This window comes from Eublepharis macularius, chromosome 6 (genome assembly GCF_028583425.1).
Source record: "Eublepharis macularius isolate TG4126 chromosome 6, MPM_Emac_v1.0, whole genome shotgun sequence".
Classification (NCBI taxonomy): Eukaryota; Metazoa; Chordata; class Lepidosauria; order Squamata; family Eublepharidae; genus Eublepharis; species Eublepharis macularius.
In genome coordinates this window covers 65,442,036-65,462,436 of record NC_072795.1, presented here as the reverse complement: position 1 = coordinate 65,462,436, position 20,401 = coordinate 65,442,036, and the positions used below count along the sequence as shown (strand labels likewise).

The window sequence follows — 20,401 nt, the reverse complement described above, 5'->3', positions numbered from 1 at the left end:
TCTTAAAGCTGGAATACAAAAATAGAGCCTCTTTGTTTAAAAAAACTACAAAAATGAACAATTATAAACAACTTGATCAAGTTTCTTTTCTTCTTCCACCCCCTCTGAAATTATCATAAGAAAGTAAGTCTCTAGTTATTAATGTCCATCAATTAAGTCTCTACACAGTGTCCTCCAACCAGAGGGAAAGAGGGTGGGCCTGAGTGGCATGAGGGAGGGGGGCTGGTCAGGGGGTTGGTTTGGGGCTGGAGTTCCGAGTCCTTTTACTCCTGCGGTTGAAAGGATAATTGAGAAACTCAAAGCGTCTGTGAGGCTCTGTGGTTTGGTGGCCCTTGGGAAGTCTCTTCATGAAGTGCACTTCACGCTGATGCTGGCGAGTCTTGGAGCCCTTACGCGGGCGGCCCTTCCTGGTGAAGGCCATGTACCATCCTTCATACTTGGCATTCTGCAATGCCGTGTAGTTGTTCTCCAACACAATCTCTGTGAAGACACAGTCCTTGCCTTTGCCATTGCTCTGCAGATGGGAACAATGAGAGACAACTTAACAGTGGCCATAAACTGGTGATTAAAGACTACCTCCATCTTTTCTCCACATTCCTCTGGACCAAGAGCCAAGTTGTATGGAATCAGCTCCAAGGCCTCCCAGCACTCTTAGCATAATTCTTTGGGCATCTCCCATTTATAACTGAACATAAAATGAACATTTTGGGTGTTGGGTGCAATAAGGCCCAGATGCTGTTGTGTTAGTCACCTTTTATGTAGCCTCATTGACGTGTGCACTTTTTAAATTACTAAGTTTCCATTCCACTGTATACAATCAAGAGTCAAAAAGCTGAATCTAAAGGCTGAGGGGATATTTGGAATATTCGTTATAATACTAGGAGTAACTACTATCACTAATAATTCCTATTTATTTATCGGAGAATTCTATTCACACATACCTTTTCTAGTTCACATCTTCTTTTGCTGCTTTCTATGTATTGTTTTAATGTGTAGATCAAAAGTGAGAGAGATGATGCCACCTCCAGAAGGTGTAAAGTAACATTAGCACTTATTAGAAAACCTGGCAGACCAAGGATATGGCTAATTGAGAGTTACTTTGTTTAAATGGTACCCAACTCATTAGGGATTGGGATTAGGGATTTAAATGGAACTGTCTGGGCACCGCATTCAACTCTTGCCTCGGACACATTGCACCAACTGGCAGACTTGGGTGATGGGGCGGGGGGAAATCACCTGGACTATGAATTCCTGGTTTTCCTCACATTCTCCACCTCCTATCAGCACAAAGTATAAATAAGGCTAGCAACTGTGAGATTATATGCAAAGAAGCTGTTCAGAAGCCTGTTCAATTTACATTGAAATGGAATTCTGCTGTGAAGAACACTGCACAGATCACTCAGAAGAAAGCATGTACTGCAGCATACTCACTGCTATTGTTGGTTGACGGAGATATTTAAGCTCCTACAAAATTAGGTGGACACCTCAAGTATCCTCATCAGCTGCCATGGTCTGTACCCCCAGTTCCCATCTCAATACTTGAAAAGTGAAGCAGGACCAACAGGCACTCCAATAGGCATCCAAATACAAACCCACAATTTGTATCTATCCCCTCCTCAATTTCTTTTCATCACTCCTAAATTTACCCATCTATATATGCAGCATCAGGACAAGAGTGTGCAATATAAGAGGGCTGCTTGCCCAAGAAAGAAAGCAAGGCTGATGGAAACTGGAAGGTCACAGGCTCATGGCTAAAACAGAACATCAGAGAGAGGGGAACATATGGTGACAAGAAGGAAAGCATCATACATGCTTATTTTATGGCTTGTCTTACTCTGTGTGGGGGGGGGGCGGGGCGGGAGGTGAGACTGGGTGCTAAACTCAGGTTGAAACTTCTCCACCCAAAATAAAACTACGAAGTGGGGCAAATCTGAATTGACTTAATTAGAGGACATATATTCCTCTAACTTGAGTTTTTGTTGGAGTTTTGGCAGGAACTGAAATACCAGAGAACAAGGAAGTAGGAGCAGTGTGAATGGAGGGTAGATCTGGCTGTGTTTTTATCCTGTTATGGACTATTATGTTGTTTTCAGGTGCTTGCAACTTGTTATTTGCTTTGTTAGCTGCTTTGTTTCTAAGGAAGATAAGGCAAGATAGAAATATTCCAAGCAAACTGTTAAGAGGGTCTCAGAGTTGTTTGGAAGGATAAGAATATGTGATGAGCACGAAAGCCCAGATCCTTCACCAATTTCAGATATTTCAACGGATTTTGTCTGCTTTTCTGACACTGCTAATTCATTTCTCAAGAAGTTAATTTCTGCTCTGGAATCCAAGGCATAGAATAGATAAGTGGAACAATCATAGCACTAGGAATAACTTATCCTCATCTGGACTAAAATGCCATTTGAGGATGATACAAAACTATGAAACAAAAGCCAGATCTGCATAGCTGAGTAAAAGCAATAATTACTTAATAATAATAACAACAACAGTGTGCTTATATACCATCCTTCTGGACAGACTAGTGCCTACTCAGAGCAGTGAAGAAAGTCAGTGTTATCATCCTCACAATAAAGCTGGAGAGCTTAGGCTAAAGGAGAAACTTACCCAAAGCAAGCTGCTGAGCTCATGGCAGTAGTGGTATTCAAACCAGCAGAATGCTGATTTGTAACCCAACCACTTAACCACTATGCTACAGCAATCATTTGATCTTCAGCAAATCCTACCCCCATTGTTGTTCCAAAAGAAATATGTATTGGGCACATCACCATATTGCCCAGCAACCTGTTTTTAATTGCAGGAACTGATGATGTCTCAGAAGAAAGGGAAATAAAACCCAAAAGCATACGCAAAAGAGGGGGGGAATCCTCCTTGAGCCCTAGTTTCCTCAATGGAGGGAAAATTGCACTCAGATTTGATTCTAATATCCAGTCATATCTAATTTGTGATGGAGCAATGTATACAGTGGAAAACTAACTTTATGGGGTTAGATATGTGAGTTTAAGTATGTACCCAGGTTGTTTCTTGAAAGTAAGTTGATAAGAAAAAGTTAAAAGAAATAGAAAAATGAAGATAAATATTTTCTCTGCCTCCCTCCCTCTGCCCATAATCTCCTTTGTTTTTTTCTTATTCTCCTGTCATATTTCTTCCTTCCAGTAAGAAAATGTTCTAGCAGATGGTGGGGGGAGAGCAATCATACTGGTTGCTTGAGCAGTGAGGGGAAAAGCTAAGAATCAACCCTTAGTTGATTTCATTATAGAAATACCTGACTCAGGAGATTTGCTTGTCATAGCTTTTAAAATATATTAAAACAATTTTGTTTGAGAACTTTAAACTGTAGTTTATGTTTCAAACTGGAACATGGTAAGTTTTATTCTTATCTTGCCTGAATATCCAAATCCATCTTGAAACCACTAGGATAATTTGCTCCCACAACGGTTGCAAAGAGGCTGTTGCAGAACTTCAGACCTCTAAGAGTTAAAAACCTTCTCTGTGCTGCATGCATTCCTATTAACAATTGCAAATGAACAAAGGCTGGTTTTTGTCTCCAAGAGAAGAGGAGGGAGCCCTCAGAGTCTCTAAGAGAAGTCCATGTAGCAACCCCGATAACTGGGTGGAATGATTTTGCTAAAAAATAAAAATGTAAAAAATCTGCACCATTGAATTATGTGACTTGTATAAATAATGCAAACCAAACATATTTGCACATAGCTACTTATCTGACATAATTTCTGTAAGTCATAAGGAGTTTTCCAGGACACTGAAGTCCCATTATCTCCTGGCTACTGGAAACTTATTCGCACTGCACATTTCCATATATATTTTGAAGTCTCCTTCTGTAGAGCATATTCCAAACTGTATTCCAAAAACAAAAACACAGTGATGCTTCACATTCTGATGTTTTACGGCTGAATTAAGCTATTACCTTACTCTGTACATTCATGTCTTTCATCACCTGGTGGCAAAGGAGATAGCATTCTGCAAGATCTACCTGCAAAAACCTTCCATGAGATGGAGTTCAAAGGGTAGGGATCTCGCCCTACCCTGTGAGGAGGAGTAATGAAGCCATACATGATTTGTGTGTTCTCTGTTCCCATGTATGCTTTCCCCACAGTGGTCAAGGACCACAGCATATGTACAGGAGGAGCCTTCCACCTTGAACTGTAAGAATCTGAAGGGGAGCTATTTAGCCCATTGCAAAAGATCATGTGGCACCATGTGGTCTTCTGCAATGGGTGAAACGTTCCTCCACAGATTGCTTTAGTTCAAGGTAACAGTGTGGAGGAGGCAGGTTGTTTTCTTCTACCCAGTTCACAGAATCAAGAAGTGAAGTTTTGCCAGGACTGTGCCACTTCCAACAGCCAGTGGGCAGGGTTAAATTCTCCCTTACAAAGCAAAGAACTCTCTAAATAGCTTGGTTGAGCAAAATGCTAACCTGCCTTGGCACCAGAAAACAGCTCAGTCTTGGCTGTGTTCAATCTTTTGGTTTGTTTATTTGTTTAACCACTGGGAGAAGTTTCCCCTTAGCCAAAGGAAAGCTCAGCCTTGGTTTTAGGTTGGGGGACAATAAGACAAAATGATCTCCTATGAGCCCATTGGGCCCTCATATATTTAATAACAACTGCACTTATATACTGCTCTTCTAGACAGATTAGCACCCACTCAGAGCTGTGAACAAGGCCAGTGTTATTATTATCTCCACAATACAGCTGGAGCTGAGAGAAGTGGCTTACCCAAGGCCACCTGCTGAGCTCATGGCAATAGTGGGATTTGAACCAGCAGAGTGCCAATTCCCATTTAACCACTATATTTGTAGATGGCCTAATAAAATTTGCAGAGATGGCTTACCTCTGTTCAATGCTCCTAATCACAGCGACAGTTTTATATACAGCTAGACGCTGTGCCTGTATTCAAGCAAATGAGAGTAAGGAAGGGGCCAGTGAGTTCAGCCATGAAGCCAGCCCACACAATCCCTTTTCCCCTTGATGGGCACCTACCTGTACATAAATGTGTTTCATATACAGGGCTTCTCTCTCTCTCTCTCTCTCTGTCTCACATGTCTGGTGGCAACTCTCATTTTAACTATAAAACAGTCTTGCTCCTAACTATGCTTGTATTGGCCATAAATCATATAGCAGTATTGAAATAGCCCTACAGTTGTGCCAGAGTGTGAGGGGCAACCCTGGAGATATGAGGAAGAGAGACCACAAAGAAAAAGAGGAGGGGTATGAACTCTAATGCTGGGGTGGGGGGCACATCCAATTGTCTTTTCTTTTTAAAGACCACGTGAATGGTCAGGAGGAGATGCTTTTCCTAGGACATTTTTTTTAACACACATGCAGCATAAACATGATAGGTGGAAAACTATTTGAAGCTTAGCAGTGAGTGCTAAACTAGCTGACAAGCATATGACAGAGAAGTGCAATGTTTCTAGTAATGGGCAATGGAGCATGTTTCCATACCGCTTCCTAAGTTTTCCTTTATTTTAATATCAAATTAGTAAACGAATACAGTTAATAATAATATCAGAAATTGCATGGACATAGGCCGCAGTGAATATGCCCCTTGTTATTAGTAATGTCACAGGCATTACCTAATAGATGCCATGACAGTCTCACCATCAAAATATACACTAACTTAATTAGGAATAAAGGCACTGAGCACTAGCTGGGCGGTGGGTACAGAATCACATTTCCTCAACAACAATAAATTCCTATTTGAGTGCAGAGAAAATGAGCAAAGACAATATGAATTTGTATTCTTCACAGCGTAAGATTTACAAATGCAGGGGCACTGACTTAAAATACTATTATTAATATTAATTTATTGTGATCATTACATTCTTTCAAGCCTTCAGATCATCTTTCCTGCTCAAGTGGGGAAAATAGGGTGAAGAGCTTTTGTACCAAGACTACAATGGTGTAAAAAAGGCTAACCTGTCAGGTTTTCATTTCAGCTCGTTCAATTTTGAAATTTTGTGTTAAGACAACTTAACATTATGTGGTTGACTGGACAATATATTGAAGAACTTATTAATTTTTGTCAAGACTGAAGCAGGAGTCTGTGGGAAATGTGCAATAGGTATATTGGACTGGGAACAAGGGACAGAGCCCATGTTATAAAAAAGTTCGGATCCCCAGATTGCAGGATATGACACACAGAATCTTTCTTGTTTCTGAATGCTGAAGCAAATGCAGTTTGCAGTTTTTCAGTTTTTCTTCCCTTTATCATGAAGGTAATTTTAAAAAATAAACCTCAAAAGTGACACTGCCTTTTGCTCCTCAAGTAACACTGAAATGTGATACTCTTTTCAAGATTTCAGACTAACCACTAGACTCTGCTATAAGATTCCAAATATCAAAACCTACAATGTGTATAATTCCAACTTCCTGCCTCTTCCCTATTGATAGAGATTGATTTGACTGTCACTATACCTGTAGCTTTGACTGTATCTAGTAGTAATGGCTGCCACAAGTTAATGGTGACATGTTGCATGAAAAAGATTCAGCACTAAAAATGTGTGAATGTGCTGGCTTGTAATGACAGAAAGGCACTCAGATGAAGGTGTATGTTCCTATTTTGCACCGTTATGAAGAGACATCAAAGAAAGGGCTTGGCAAACCTCAGCAAATTATTCCTCAGCACAGGCCCTAAAAGGCACACCTGCTTGCCTGCTCACCAGCTTTCCCCCTGCCTCACTGCAGGCCTTTGTGTGCACATACACATTTCACTTCCTTGACTCCTTACCTTGCCAATCAACTTTCCTTTCTTGTTCATGCAGATGTAGAAGCCCGTCTCAGCTCCCTTGATTCTCACTCGACTCCCGAATGTGTCAGTCTCCACAATGAGCTTAGCTGGAAAAAACATGATAACACCACAAGTAGTCATGTGGAAGCTACAAGACAGGCATTTCAAGATCCACATGACAAGCTTGAGGGATACTGCAGAACTGCACTATTTGCTGTGCGGAGTTCCGTGGCATCAGGATGGATCAACAAGCACAGCTCCACCCTCCTTAGGAATACACTATGCCTCTTCTTTGTATTCCCAGATTTCATTTTTTTCAAGAAGCCAAGCTAGCCCTTTCGTTGCACAGATATAAGGAATATGCATAAGCAGCTCTTTTATCCAATTAACTCAAAGAATGAATGTAGGGGACCTGTGAGACCTTATTTACCACGCTCATACTCATCTTCCCTGTTCTATAATTTTTCTACCTTGTCTCGTCATCTTTGTTTCCTATCCTCTTTAATATGTACAGCCAAAGAGAGAGCAATGGGTAGACAGTGAGCGAGAGCAGTACTATTTTGGAGGGGCCCCTCTGTCTTAAAGGGGGATTTTCCTCAGGAATAAAGGGGCTAAGCATTAGGCGGGTACAGGAGGAGCAAACAAGCACCTATTAGCAGCCGTTTGCTTCCTCAGTTGCATGTCACCTTTTTGTAACTTGCATGAAGTAGAATATTTCTCTCTGAACACATGCAGAATACTTTTTATTCATCAAGCTATAACCCACTGCTGAGCCTCTGTCTTCACCTCCCTCAAAATTTGGGATTAGAGCTAAAAGACTAGAGTGTCATAAAGTTAAGGTAGGGTTAAACCACAGACCTTCCTAGAGCAGAGAAAGTACTTCACTACAGTCTAGAGAGGACATAATGTCAAGGCAGTATTAAGCTCTACCATCTCCCACTACAAAAAAAAATAAGATACTCTGGAGAATCTAAATAAGCGTGTGCCAAGGATAACAGGTGTCCTGAATTTCAAGTCTACAAACAAGTGAATACTTGGGATACATGCAAAATTGCTTTCCCTCACCACACAGTAGCCACCCACATAGACATATCTGGTATTAGGGGCTGGGTTTTTAGGTTGGAAAGACTGATTTCCAGGCAGGTCTGGAATCTCCCACTTCAGTGATTCAGAGCCAAGCTACAAGTGACGCCTGACACAGGTTGGACACTTGTCAGCTTCCCTCAAGTTTTGATGGGAAATGTAAGCATCCTGGTCTTGCAGCTGTAATGGAGAACCAAGCTGTAAAACCAGGACGCCTACATTTCCCATCAAAACTTGAGGGAAGCTGAAAAGTGTCCAACCTGTGTAAGGCATCACTTGTAGCTTGGCTCTAAGGGAATGATCAATAGCTATCTCCCCTCCCCCGCATTTCCTAGCACTATTTTCAATCCTGTCTCATCATTCTGTGCTCTCCAAAATCTACCATATCACTGACAGTGCAATCCTAAACAGAATTATTTCAGTCTAAGCCTATTAAAATCAATGGGCTAAGACTGGAGTAACAGCGCTGGATTCCTCTGCCCATGAAACACGGCTAGCTCTGCTGATGGGACTGTGTTTTTATGTTTGCAAGTGCAAACCCTATTTTATTAGGTAATACTATATAGGACAAATGCAACTGCTAGGTTGTAAACTGAACATCTCCCTAGAATGAAAAGTCTACTTGGGCATCTGGTACCCAAAATCTAATTCAATTTAAACTAATAAATTAATGTTATGTTTAGGTTTTTGCAGTTTCAGACTGACCTGTTATGGACTCCAGTATTCCCTTATGTTCCCTTCACAGCAAATGTCCAGCTATGGGTCTGAATAGCAGTCCTACAGAAATCAAGTGTTACTGACATGCAAGCTTTGGACAACGACATCCACTGCCTCTTGGAGATCTCAGAGGTGGCCTCCTACAGGATCCACTTCCTGGGCCTGCACTGCAAGGACTTGGCTTGGACCTAGTGTGGGAGGGAAAGCAGACCTGAAAGGGAGTTGCCATTTGCCAACTCCAGCTTAGGAAATTCCTGTAGTTTGGGGGGGGGGGGGTGCCTGAGGAGGGTGGAGATTGAGCAGGAAGCTCAGCAGGGATGTGATGCCCTAGAGTCTATTCTCTGAAGCTGCCCTTTCCTCCAGGAGAACTGATCTCCATGCTCTGGAGGTCTGTCGTAATTCCGAGAGAGCTCCGTCCCAGCTGGAGGTCAGCAGCCCTGCCTGCAGACAAAGCCAATTGCCTCTCATGTCACTGATGACTGGTACGTCACTGGTTTCCTCACTGTGCCACTCCAAGCAGTTATTTGGCTACAGAACATGCCCTGAACGGCAGGCACTGACTAAAGGCACAGGATGAAATACAACATAAATGTCTCAATGTACAAGGATGGGAGAATTGCTGCTTGTTTCAGCTCCCTGATCCATCGACCCATAACACAAACATACCACCTCCATACAACCACAATAGCACTTGCAAATATTACAAGATCTTTTCAGGAAACAAACATCCTAAACTCAAGCAAGGACACCTCAAGTCAGACCCCATATTGCAGCTCTTCTAATTCTAGAAGAATTAGATTCTAGAAGCGCTTCTAATTTCTCTTATCATTTCAGCATATCACTTCTGCATCCAATGACCACCGATTTGATATTTACATCCTTAGTCCCCCTACTTATGGAGAAAGAATTAGATGTAGTACAATGTCCGAGAGGGTAGGGGATAATGCAAAGCTCTTATGGCGGGGGTGACAGCATTAGAATATTCTGCTTTAAAGCAAGCGCTGTGACTGGTGCAGCAGCAGTCTCCCTAACCACGCTCGAGTTATGTACTGTTCCCATTTTGTCCTCTTGCTGTCAGCTCATCTCCATTCTCTGGAGGTCAGGAAGATCCATATGACGGTTTGGGTCTCTTTTCTGATGCTGACTTTGCAGCTGGCAGAGGAATCTGTGAAGGGTAAGGACTGCTGCTTAATGCGTTTCACCTTTGTGAGAGTTGAGAGGGCGTATTGATTTAGTCTCAGTTTTTTTTAAATGGAGACATTGATTGACTTTTGAAGCAGCTATGCAAATCACAGATCAATGGCTTGTCCCCTTCTTCTCATTGCTGTGTGAACCCCCAAAGAGTTGGAGCTAGCCAGTGAGCCCCAAAGGGCCACCTCACTCAACCCAGCCTTTCCCCCTTGCAGTATATGAAAAATTAAGGGCATTGCCACAATTTTCTCATTCTGTGCAAGGGGTTTTTGCTGCTGTTTTGGTTTAGGAGTCAAGGTGCCCAAGGATCCTATGAAGTCCTGATGCATTCCTAACCCAGGCAGCCCTTTTTCCGATGATGAAGAGCATGACTCTCTCTTCCGAGGCAAAGCCAGTCATGGGGGGTTTCGCTTTGTCTATCCAGCAGTGTCAGTCGCATTCACCATGTTTTGCAAGCAGATGCAGCAGCCCTCCTTTTTTTCTGTGATCTCATGAAAATCAGGGCCATCAAGGACCATAGCTCCACACTTCCTGGTGGGAAGGTAACAAAACTACAAGCTTAAGCCCCAGTTCCAGCTTGCTGCTTCAGTCTTTGGGCCAGAATCCCTGCTACTTAGCTGACAGCCAGTGTGGCATAGTGGCTCAAGTGATGGACTAGGATCTTGGCAACCCAAGTTTGATTCCCTGCTCTGCCATGGGAACATGCTGGGTCACCTCAGACCAGTCACACACACTCAGCCTAATCTACCTCACAGGGTTGTTGTGAAGAAAAAATTGAGGAGAGGAGAATGATAAGCTACTTTGCATCCCCATTGGGGAGAAAGATGGGGTATAAATGAAATAAAATAAATAAAAGACAATCCCCTCCCCCATTATGTCCCTGAGACAAAAGGATATAAGTCCAAACAAGCTATTCAAGGACAGAGTCTTCAGTCCTTTAGCTTGAATGCAAAAGAAAAACTGCAGGTTAGAATTGTGTTGCAAACTGAGGGATATGTATGACCCTTGATGAAAAGATCTGCATCTCTTTCAGAATCCTAAAGTATTGCACTTTCTGTTTTTACATGTTTTGAGCACTCATGATTATAGAGGAAATTCTAAATGTATGTGAGCATGTTCTAATATATGTTCAAGATGACACTATACATTTTTAGTGCTGCCAAGCCCTTCAGGGGCTCACATATGATGTTTACACTAAGCAGAATGGCCCCAAGTCGGAGGTACTCATATTAAGAATCAAAGAGGCACACAGAAGTGAGGGAAGACAAAACTTCTCTCCCAAGTTTAACCTGATTTTTCTACCCACCAGGATGACTTCAAGTAGTGGAGTGTGACTACTTGACAGAACCATCTCTTAAGTCTCTAGATGTAGACTTAAGTTGATAGTGCTATGGTGATACAGGGAATAAACAGACCACCAGTGCCTTTTCTTTGGAGTTCAAGACCTACAATGTGTGACAAGAGATAAACTAGAAGGGAAGGAAGCAAACCACAGGCAAAGGATGTAGTGAGTTTCTTGTACAGAATGTACACCTTTTCATTCCACATGAGGTTTGAGGCAGTTGCACCTCTAGCACTGTGCACTGACATCCATAAATACAAAGTTAATTTCTAGGTATTCAGAAGGTTACAAAAGGGACTTCAGAAATTACCAAGAAAATAAAAATAACATTCGATTTACATACTGCCCTTTAGGACAACTTAACACCCACTCAGAGTGGTTTACAAAGTGTGTTATTATTATCCTCAAAACAATAACCCTGTGAGGTAGATGGGGCTGAGAGATCTTAGAGAGGACTGTGACTGACCCAAGGTCACCCAGCTGGCTTCAAGCAGAGGAGTGGGGAATCAAGTAAAGTTTGGAGAAACCCATTCCCTTTTTCACACCAAACAGCAAGTCTAGTTGAAGACTTCAAGACAAAGGGCATTTCCACTAGAAACATTAAGAGTGGAACTACACATTACACATGGTTCTGAGTCCCTACGCTCAGCTTTGAAGTTCACTGGGTGATCTTTGGCCAGTCACTGTCTCTCAGCTGATCTACCTAACAGGGTTGTTTGAGGATAAAAGCAGTTTGTAAACTCTGTTTACACAACCCTGAGCTCTTTGGAGAAACAGTAAGATAAAAATGTGATGGACACTTATGAAAGCATTCACAAGGAGAACTGCTGTGTGGAGGTGCTTGACCCTATTTGGACTGCCAGTTTTACCCTCCCCTTATTGACCATGTTTAACCTACCCACCCTAAAAACACACACACTCCAGGAACAGAAGTCAATCCAGAGTAAAATGTCCTCACTGCCCGTGATATCTGAAGGAATATGCAACAGCTGACCATGCCATGCAATAACATTCCAGATTCCAAATCACAATGGCCCTGCTGGCCAGAGAAAGATGCATTTTCCTCAAGCGTAATATTATGCCGTTTGAAACCTGGGCAAATGTGGGATGTCGGACACAGAACCCAAGAAATCTGGATCCCATGCAATGACAGAAGCTACTGCTGCACATTGGATAACTTTTGTCTGAAAAGCCCCAAAGGATGCTCTCTGTCTGCTTCCGGCATTACACCTTCCCTACATGTCCTTCATCTCAGGACTGGCTGAGGTTTACTTGCAATAATAGATTTTGATGTAGGCTCTCCTTTCCCCCTTTGCAATCTGGGATCCTCAGGCAAGACAAAGGGTGGGCTATGCTGAATAGAATTGTCCCTCAGTGCTCTGCTTTACACTCCTCAATGCTTCCTTTTTAGGAATGCCCAAGATGACCTTGAAACATTTGTCAAGAGCCACCCTCTCCCTTCATTCTTGTTCTGTCTTACTTGTATTCCTCTAGTCAGGAATCTGTTCTGTGATGTGTTCACAACTGGGGCTCAACTGTAGCTAGAAAATTGGTAAAATGGGAGCCATGGAATCCAGAATGCAATAGTGACTGTCATGTGGGTAGGACAATGGTCTCAGTCTTGGGCCTTTAAATCCAGGAGTGCGATTGAAAGCTACCTTAGGCAAATTAGTAACTCAGGTACTACAGTGCAAATGGGCACAAGGAAAGCTAAGCATGGGTACACACAATCCCCTGATGAAGGATTGTAATGGCCTGATCAGATTAAATAGGTTTGATCCTAAAGTTTTGACCAGACAGGAGCCTCTAGAAGCTGACAAGTAATAGGGAATCACAGCCTATTATATTGCTATGGATATTGTAAGATTGGTATTTGTGACAATCTGTTCAACACCAGATTTTTTTCTGCCTGCCTTTCCTCTGTTGCAAAGGACTTGTTTAGTCTGCACAAAGCCAGGTTTTGAACCACACAACTGAAAAATCCACCATACCCTCAGGTAAGTGAAAAATTTCTCTTACACCTGCCCAAGGAAAAAGTAGCTTATTTCTTCAGCAGAGACCAGTATACTTAATGCAGTAAATAAAGAAGGACCACATGATACCCAAGGAAAAGAAAGGACTGCGAAAACAAACTTGTTACTGCTCACCAGCAATAATGAACAGGCACCATTTGGTCCTATACCTAACCTTCCATACTAGGCACACAGCTATACATGCATCAGACACTTTCCCAGCTCTTAGTGTACTAGTCCAAACCCTGGTAGACTGGCCTCCCCTCCCCCTGCCACCACCCATGTGCAGGTTGGACTGTATTTGAGTTACAACATCACATCACTCCTTCCGACCCATTACAACCCCTTTAATTTTAGCACTTCTCCTTCCTATAAAATATTAACATCTGTAAAACCCCCTGCTAAAGAGCAATTGGCCCCCTGACTCCTCTTCATTGAGCCACGTGGACAAGATCCCCTTATTTATCTGTCTTTGGGGGGCATGAGCAAGGGCGGTCGATCAAGAGAGCAGTAAAAGGTTTAAAGAGCATCAATTTTCATGCTCTCCTCTGCTGACTGACGGAAAGACACAGAAAAGCAGCCCTGAACAGAGGCCAAGCACCACATGCTCTTTTTCTTTCCCACCTTTTCAAAGGCTCTTTCTGATTTATTGCCTGTTGGTGGGCTTTGCCTGCCACACGAGCCTCTTTGGTGACCTGCCTCCAATGCTGAATCACTGTTGGCTTGGCAGGCCCTCCTGGAACTCTGCTCTGGAGCAGAGACGTGGATTAACAGCAAGACAGGAATGCAAAGAACAAGGACAACCTGCCTACAAAGACAGGCCAGTGGAAAAAGTATCCCAGACCAAAGTTACAAAATGCTCCGGGCAGCCTGCCCCAGCAGCAAACACTAGCCCTCATCTGCAAGCCCCCCAACGTAACTAGATATCATTAAAATTCACTTTTAGAGTTTACTTCAAAAGCAATTTGCCCTTCATTTGTATAGGTAAAGGCCATTTTAATCCAGATTATAGTTAGTTAAATAACGGTGGACCAAGTTTATCATACATGAGATTCCAACTCCCTAATTAGAAAACTGAGTCCAATATTGATGATCAAGATAAATAACTGACAAAAAATGGACCTGACATTAAATCAGCCGTAAAACTGCCACAGCAGAGAAAATAGCCATCGGAAGGAATAAATCACGTTTTTATTGACAGCCCAAAAACAAATAAATAAAATAAAGCCAAATCAATACTATTAAAAAAAATAAAACTTGAGGTTTTAATATAAGATGTTAAGGGTGTGAAAGGTGGTGGGGGGAGCGTAACATTTTCAACTCTATTCTTTCACTTCAGTGACAGATTTATCCCAGTAAAATTATGTTTCATGCTCAAACTTTGAAGGGAAAGTGGCTACGTAGATGCAGGAAAAATGCAGCAAGGCACACTTGATCCCCTAACTGGACTGCGAAGAGGAGAAAGTATTCAGGAAATGTTAAAAAAGGTGAAAGTAAGAAGAGTTTTAATAGCTCTTCCAGACATGGGGGTCTCTCTAGAGATTCATATAGAACAATCCTGAACCTCTATTTTAACATTTACAGACTTGCGACTCTTTTAAAACTTTACATCTGAAAAACTGCTTGTGTTCTCTCTCTGTTTTAGATCACTGCTCAGTTTGCTCTTCAAATGCTTAACCTTTTTATTATGTTTTAATAGCTTTCTCAAAGCTGCTTCTCTTGCTTCATTCTGGGCTTTCTGAACATTGTTATTTAAATCTACAGTAACCTCTTTTTTTTATAAGAAGTTTTTTTAAAAAAACAAAAATACTTTTTTCTCATTGGAAACAAGCTAACCTTCAAATTATGGCTGGTTTATGGCTGGGATATTTTGCGTGAAAGTTAAAATATATGTATATACATGTGAGGAGTCCACTGAGCCTCAGCTGTTAAAGTTAGACACAAAACCAACTGCATAAGAGCACGTAAGCAAGAATCGCAACTAATGCTGAAGCCCAAGAGGAGGACTTGTGATGCATAATGTATACACATATGTGCACATGCAATGAGGGGGATGTACAATTTTTCCAACAAAGGACTGAGCTTGTAACATCTCACCTAACCCTATGCACTGTATACTGTACTGTTTATTGAAGTCCCAATTTACTGACACCTCTGTCTTCCTGTATGTGTTTGGCCACTTGAAAGTGTAAGTTAATACTTGCAAATCAAAGTATTATAAACTTGCACACCTCCTAGAAATCCCCCATCACACCCCTTCTTTGTGGAGGAGATCTGTTGCTGGGACCTTCCATGCATCCCAAGAGCTTCAGCATAGCTTTCAGGCTCCACTTGGGTCACAGATGGGGGTGAATCCTCCAAGAAAACTTGGGGCTTTGTATCTTCATTTCTGTTTTAGGAACACACCATCCAGTACTTCTAAACAGAGTGGGCATTTTCACCCCTTCCCCGTATGGACATATTTTAAAAAAAATTCTACTTGCTCCATCATTTGATTGGTCAAAGATAAGGTGTAAAATTTTTTTTAAAAAAACCCACATGCCTCCTCATAAGCTTTCATCCCAATCCTCCGAGAGAAAGCAATGAACTATGATTACAAATATTGATTGCCACGTTCTTCCACCACAACTTCCCTGCCTTCTGAATGCTTGTAATGATTTCTGGCTAACAAAGGGGACGGAAATCATCAATTACTGGGCTGCATGCCCTCTCCCCCAAGCCCTGACACCCACACATATAAACCTTACCGTGAGCATCTCCATCCTCTGCCATGGCATTGATTTTCTTATTGTCCAGGATTTGCACGTGCTTCCCACTGGTCCGACTGTACAGCTGATAGGTCCGGACGAGTCTCCGGCTTAGTTGATCGGTCACCAGGCTCTGCTCCCTCACATGCTGTGTAAAATTAGGTGGGGACTGAACAGTTACCTTTAGAAAATTAAAAAATATACAACACACCATTATAATCTCTACTCCTCTGAGAAATGCTATGCTGGCATGTTCCAGGTGCATTTTTAGAGAGCATTGAGCTGGCAGAGCCAGGGTCATTTAGGGGTTGCTATAAGAAACCCTGACATTTGATTTGTGATTGAGAAAGTATATCCTGCCCAGACCAGATATTTTGTCAATGGGAAATAAACCCAAAATAAGGAAAACCTTGCTGATTCAAGAGCAATGAGTTCAGAATCAGATGCCTTTGGCTCTTGCTTTACAATCAGCATAGCTCCACACGTTTCCCCAGATTATCATTGAGTTGAAGCAGATTGCAAGCACAATTGAACAGCATCAAGCAACTGAGATCCAACATAGGTCTCTAGTAGTCATTGGGATTATTCTAGATTACCACCAAGGCAAACAAAAACCAAATTTTGCTTGTGGTATCATTCATATTTGTCCATGCATAATCCCATGGTGCCATACGAACTTCTACCCTCAGGCTTTCCATATCTGAATTTATTTGCTTTCCTGGTATTTCAAATGGCCCATATGAGAGTTCTGCCCTGTGGTGTTCCAAGGGCCTCGTGCCCTGGACCAGAGTAACCAGCACTCCCCTCAAAAGAAGCAAAGGCAGCCGTATTTTATCCCCCTTAAACGGGGATCAGTTGTGTCAGCAGCTGAGGCAGTTCAGAATTGTCTTTCCAGCTAATATTTATGAGCCCTTCCATACACAGAGGCTGTGGGTTTCCCACCACCCCCACACATTCAAAGCAATCGCAAGCCTGTAAGGAGTTCAGTTATGGAATGACTTGGGCTGTGGAGCTGCACAACGATTTTGCCACTTCCCAGATCTGTTTCTCTCTTCTCCAAGCCTAGTCTTAAGAGAATTCTTCCACCCCCTCTAAATCTCCAATTCCTCTTTTAAGTCTGAAGAGGTTTAGTTTGCCCCTGACATTTATAAAGATGTATTCAGAGCAAATGTTGAGGAGATTTTTCCTTTCAACCTCATGGGGGGGCAGCGCATGAAGCAGGCTCTCCCCTCTCCAGCCCCTATGTCAAACACAAGGTTCTTCCATGAAAATGGGAAAGCAGCCTCCCCTCGGAAAGACAGAGTTTATAGAGATCTTCCCTTGACAATTTCCCCCTCTTTTCCTTTGTGTGAGCGCGTTTCCTATGGAAGGCTCTTTTGATAATATCACTGGATTCCCTTGCTAGCTCTGATGAGGGGACCATGTGGATAACTAGACGCTCTTTGCTCGAATGCTGAAGCTTTTTACGCAACACCATATTCCCTCTCTTACACCCGGAGCAGTCTTTGTTGTTTTTCCGCAGGTACAAAATAGTGGGATGATGACAATTTTTAACTCGGAATTTTACACCTGTTACATCTCTTGTAGGGGTATTTTTTTGCTTAAGTACTTTCTGGATTTGCAATCAATGCTGCACCAGAAGAGTTACAGATTTCCAAGATATTAGACTACAACGTTTAATATAGGGGTGGCACTTCTAATGACTAGTGATCAAAATAAATAATATGGAAATCTTATATATCCGATTAAACCTTGCAAGTACTCCTTTTTAACATATTCAGTAAATTTTAAATGAATCTTTATAATGGAACAAAAGTGCTTATAATTTGAATATGCTTTAAAAATTGCTGGTTTGGGGAAATATTGCAGTGAGATTTAAGCAAATCAGCATCTATTTCCTGCTCTGTATTCCACATCATGGCAGGATGCTTGCTCTCCTGTCTGCAATCTCAATTTTCCTTCTAAACTTTCATCTACCTTTATTTTAACCCCAATCGTCAATCTAAAATTCTTTGCTCTATGTTTGGCTGCACAAGTTTTATACTTTTCTAAAACACCTCCTCTTGTGATCATTTGTTTTTCAAAAGGCATGGGGGAGGAGGCTTAAGAGATCACGCTTGGTTATAGGTTCTCTACAAAAAAAAGATATTTTAAAAAGTAATAAAGAAAGCGAGTCCTTACCTGTGCCTGCAAGCAGAAAGCAAACAAGTGCAGTAGCCTAGAATGATGGACAAGGGGGTGGGGGAGAAGGGGGAAAAAACAAAATAGATGGTGAGGTGATTTTTTTTTTTGCCTTTGAAATGGAGCAGAAATAAAGATGGAAAATTAAGGGGACTGATCTTCTGGCGGAGGGGGAAGGGAGGGAGAGGAGGAAAAGCTTTAAAAACTAACAGTTACTTACAAATAGCTAAATACGGAAGAGAAGGGGTTCATCCTGAGTGGCTTTACACGGCGCTGGAGCTTAAGCGGTTACCGGGGCAGGAGTAAGAGTGGGCGGCTCGGCGTGTCTCGCTTGCATGGGAGGGTCGCCTTTCCCCCCTCGCGTCTCTTTATTTCTGCAGGAGCCCGGGCAGGGCTGGGGGTCTCGCCGGCGTCCCTTTCTCCCCGCGCGTCTTTGCCCCCGTGCAGAGCGGCGCTGGTCCTGCGGCTCGCGAAGCCGCTCCGCGTCAGGGCGCTCCCCTGCCTGGCCAGCCCATGCCCTGGAGTCCCGCGGCAAAGCGAAGGGGCCACGGCCAAGGGAGAGCGAGGCGCACCGGGACCGGGGAAGAGCGCGTCGAACCAGCCACCGGCTGGGTGGGCTGGGCTCCGGCGGGGCAGGGCAGGGCAGGGCGCTGCTGTCAGGAAGGCTCTGGGGGAGGAAGCAGCCGACCCGCCCGGCCTGGGCTGACAGCTGGGGCCGGAGAGGAAAGCGGGCTGTCGGAGAGCCAAGGGGGCCGACGGTCCGATGTGCTCTCCGGCGGGAGGGCCACTGGCAGTCCAGGCTCCCGGGCTGCGCAGAGGAAGGGGAGGGAAGCCACGGCCGGTGGAGTAGGTGTGCGCGCCTCCGTCGGAGCACCCGGGGGGAGTGTGCACCGGCCTGGCCTGGCCCCTCCTCTTGTGCGCCGCTCGCCAAAGTGCCAGCCCCTTCTCATCTGTCCGGGGATGGCTCTCCACCAGCCCCCTTTCCTCCACCCCCCGGCGGGACCGGCCGGCGGCGCTCGAAGGCATCCCGGCTGCCGAGGGGAGGGCGCACATCCTGGGGAATCTCCCCTCACCCAGCTTAGTAGAGGCAACGGCCGAAGGAGAGGGGAAGACGCGCGTGTGTGGAGGATGGCTGTGTGAATGGGGGCCTGCATGGGAAAGCGCGGGGAGGGGAACGCTTAGCACCAGCAGGCCAGAGCGCAGCCCCAATAGGAGCCGAGTTGAGGCACGGATCACTGCTGAGCGCGTCTCGGAAGCTAGCCTTTGCCTTTCAGGTGTGTGTAGCGTGGTAGTGTATGTGATAGGCAATAGCCGACTGCGTTTGTGTGAATTAATGGTATCGGAAGCGCTGCTTGTAAAAAGCGGGCTGAAGGACGAGACGTGTATTCCCAAGGATCATTCTTAAAACGTTTTATAAGTAAGGGTTGCTACTGAAGCATCCTACCTCTGTGCAAAGTGCTCATAGCATACAGAGGGGTCAGCCCATTGTGGGAGGAGAATCTCCAGTTTGTATGTAAGGACAGAATGGGGTTGGAAAAACTGACCTATGCTAAACATTTCATAGGGAACAATGGTAAAGAGCTACTTACGTTGGGTGAGCATGTCTTCTGTGTGCAAAACTGTAATATTTGTTCTGATGCCTCTGTGGCGGCTTGAGAAGTAACATCAGTGGTTCTTTGTGCATGTGCATGATGGAGCAGTAGTGATGCAGCATGACCATGGAGACAGAAGATTGCTTCGCCTTCCCCAGTATTTCATTTTTTGGGAAGGCCCACTAGAGTGCAACTGTGGAACCCACTTGTACAAGCTCTGCAATTCAGCCACAGGGTTCTTAAAGCATGGAAGTGTCCCCCACCCAATTTTTTTCTCTCAACACACAGTAATCTACACAGAAATTCTACCAGGGCCAAGGTATAATTTCCAGCCAGGAGCACATCCTAGCACCCTTCATTTCAAATCTTAAACTCTAGATAAAGTGATAAATGATAAGAATGGAGGAGGGATGGGTAAGTTTTGTTCAAAATCTAAACCAGATGAGAATACAGGGGAGAAGATGCTGGGGGACAATCTCAAGAACAGCTTACTGCGTCTTTCATTGGGTTATTGTGGGCTACTTTGACCAAGAGAGTTGTGGGGACAGGAGAAAATTGAATGAAAGATATCAAACATTCAAAATAACCAGGGAGAAGAATTGTCAAACACACACCAGAAATGTTTGATGTTTAAATCTAATATTCTTGGACACTCCTCATTGTCAATATCTAGAAACCAGTCTTTCCCCTATAGCAATTGCCTGATTGGTAGAGGCACAAAATACATCCATGAGCCTAGGGAAAGGATATCATGGCGAGCCCCACCCAAATTTGGATGCTGCTTCGCTC

At 43.5% G+C, this 20,401-nt stretch overlaps 1 protein-coding gene across 1 annotated transcript; it reads right to left on the bottom strand.

The window, feature by feature from the left end:
• Positions 1-226: 226 nt before the first annotated feature.
• On the bottom strand, positions 227-18,272 carry FGF8 (fibroblast growth factor 8). The gene is made up of 5 exons (XM_054983663.1): positions 18,241-18,272; positions 18,021-18,057; positions 15,840-16,020; positions 6,748-6,854; positions 227-514 (listed from the first exon to the last, which is right to left on the bottom strand). The coding sequence occupies exons 1-5, from the start codon at positions 18,270-18,272 to the stop codon at positions 227-229; spliced, it is 645 nt and encodes a 214-aa protein (XP_054839638.1).
• Between the last annotated feature and the right edge of the window lie 2,129 nt (positions 18,273-20,401).

What these genes read in the sequence shown, in the direction of transcription:
- FGF8 (XM_054983663.1), bottom strand. Translation starts at nt 18,272, where the DNA reads ATGAACCCCTTCTCTTCCGTATTTAGCTATTT. An exon ending in AGAGGATGGAGATGCTCACG is followed by an intron (nt 6,855 to 15,839) that starts GTAAGGTTTATA and finishes TGTTTTTTCCAG; the next exon opens with CTAAGCTCATTGTGGAGACT. An exon ending in AAGGAAAGTTGATTGGCAAG is followed by an intron (nt 515 to 6,747) that starts GTAAGGAGTCAA and finishes TCCCATCTGCAG; the next exon opens with AGCAATGGCAAAGGCAAGGA.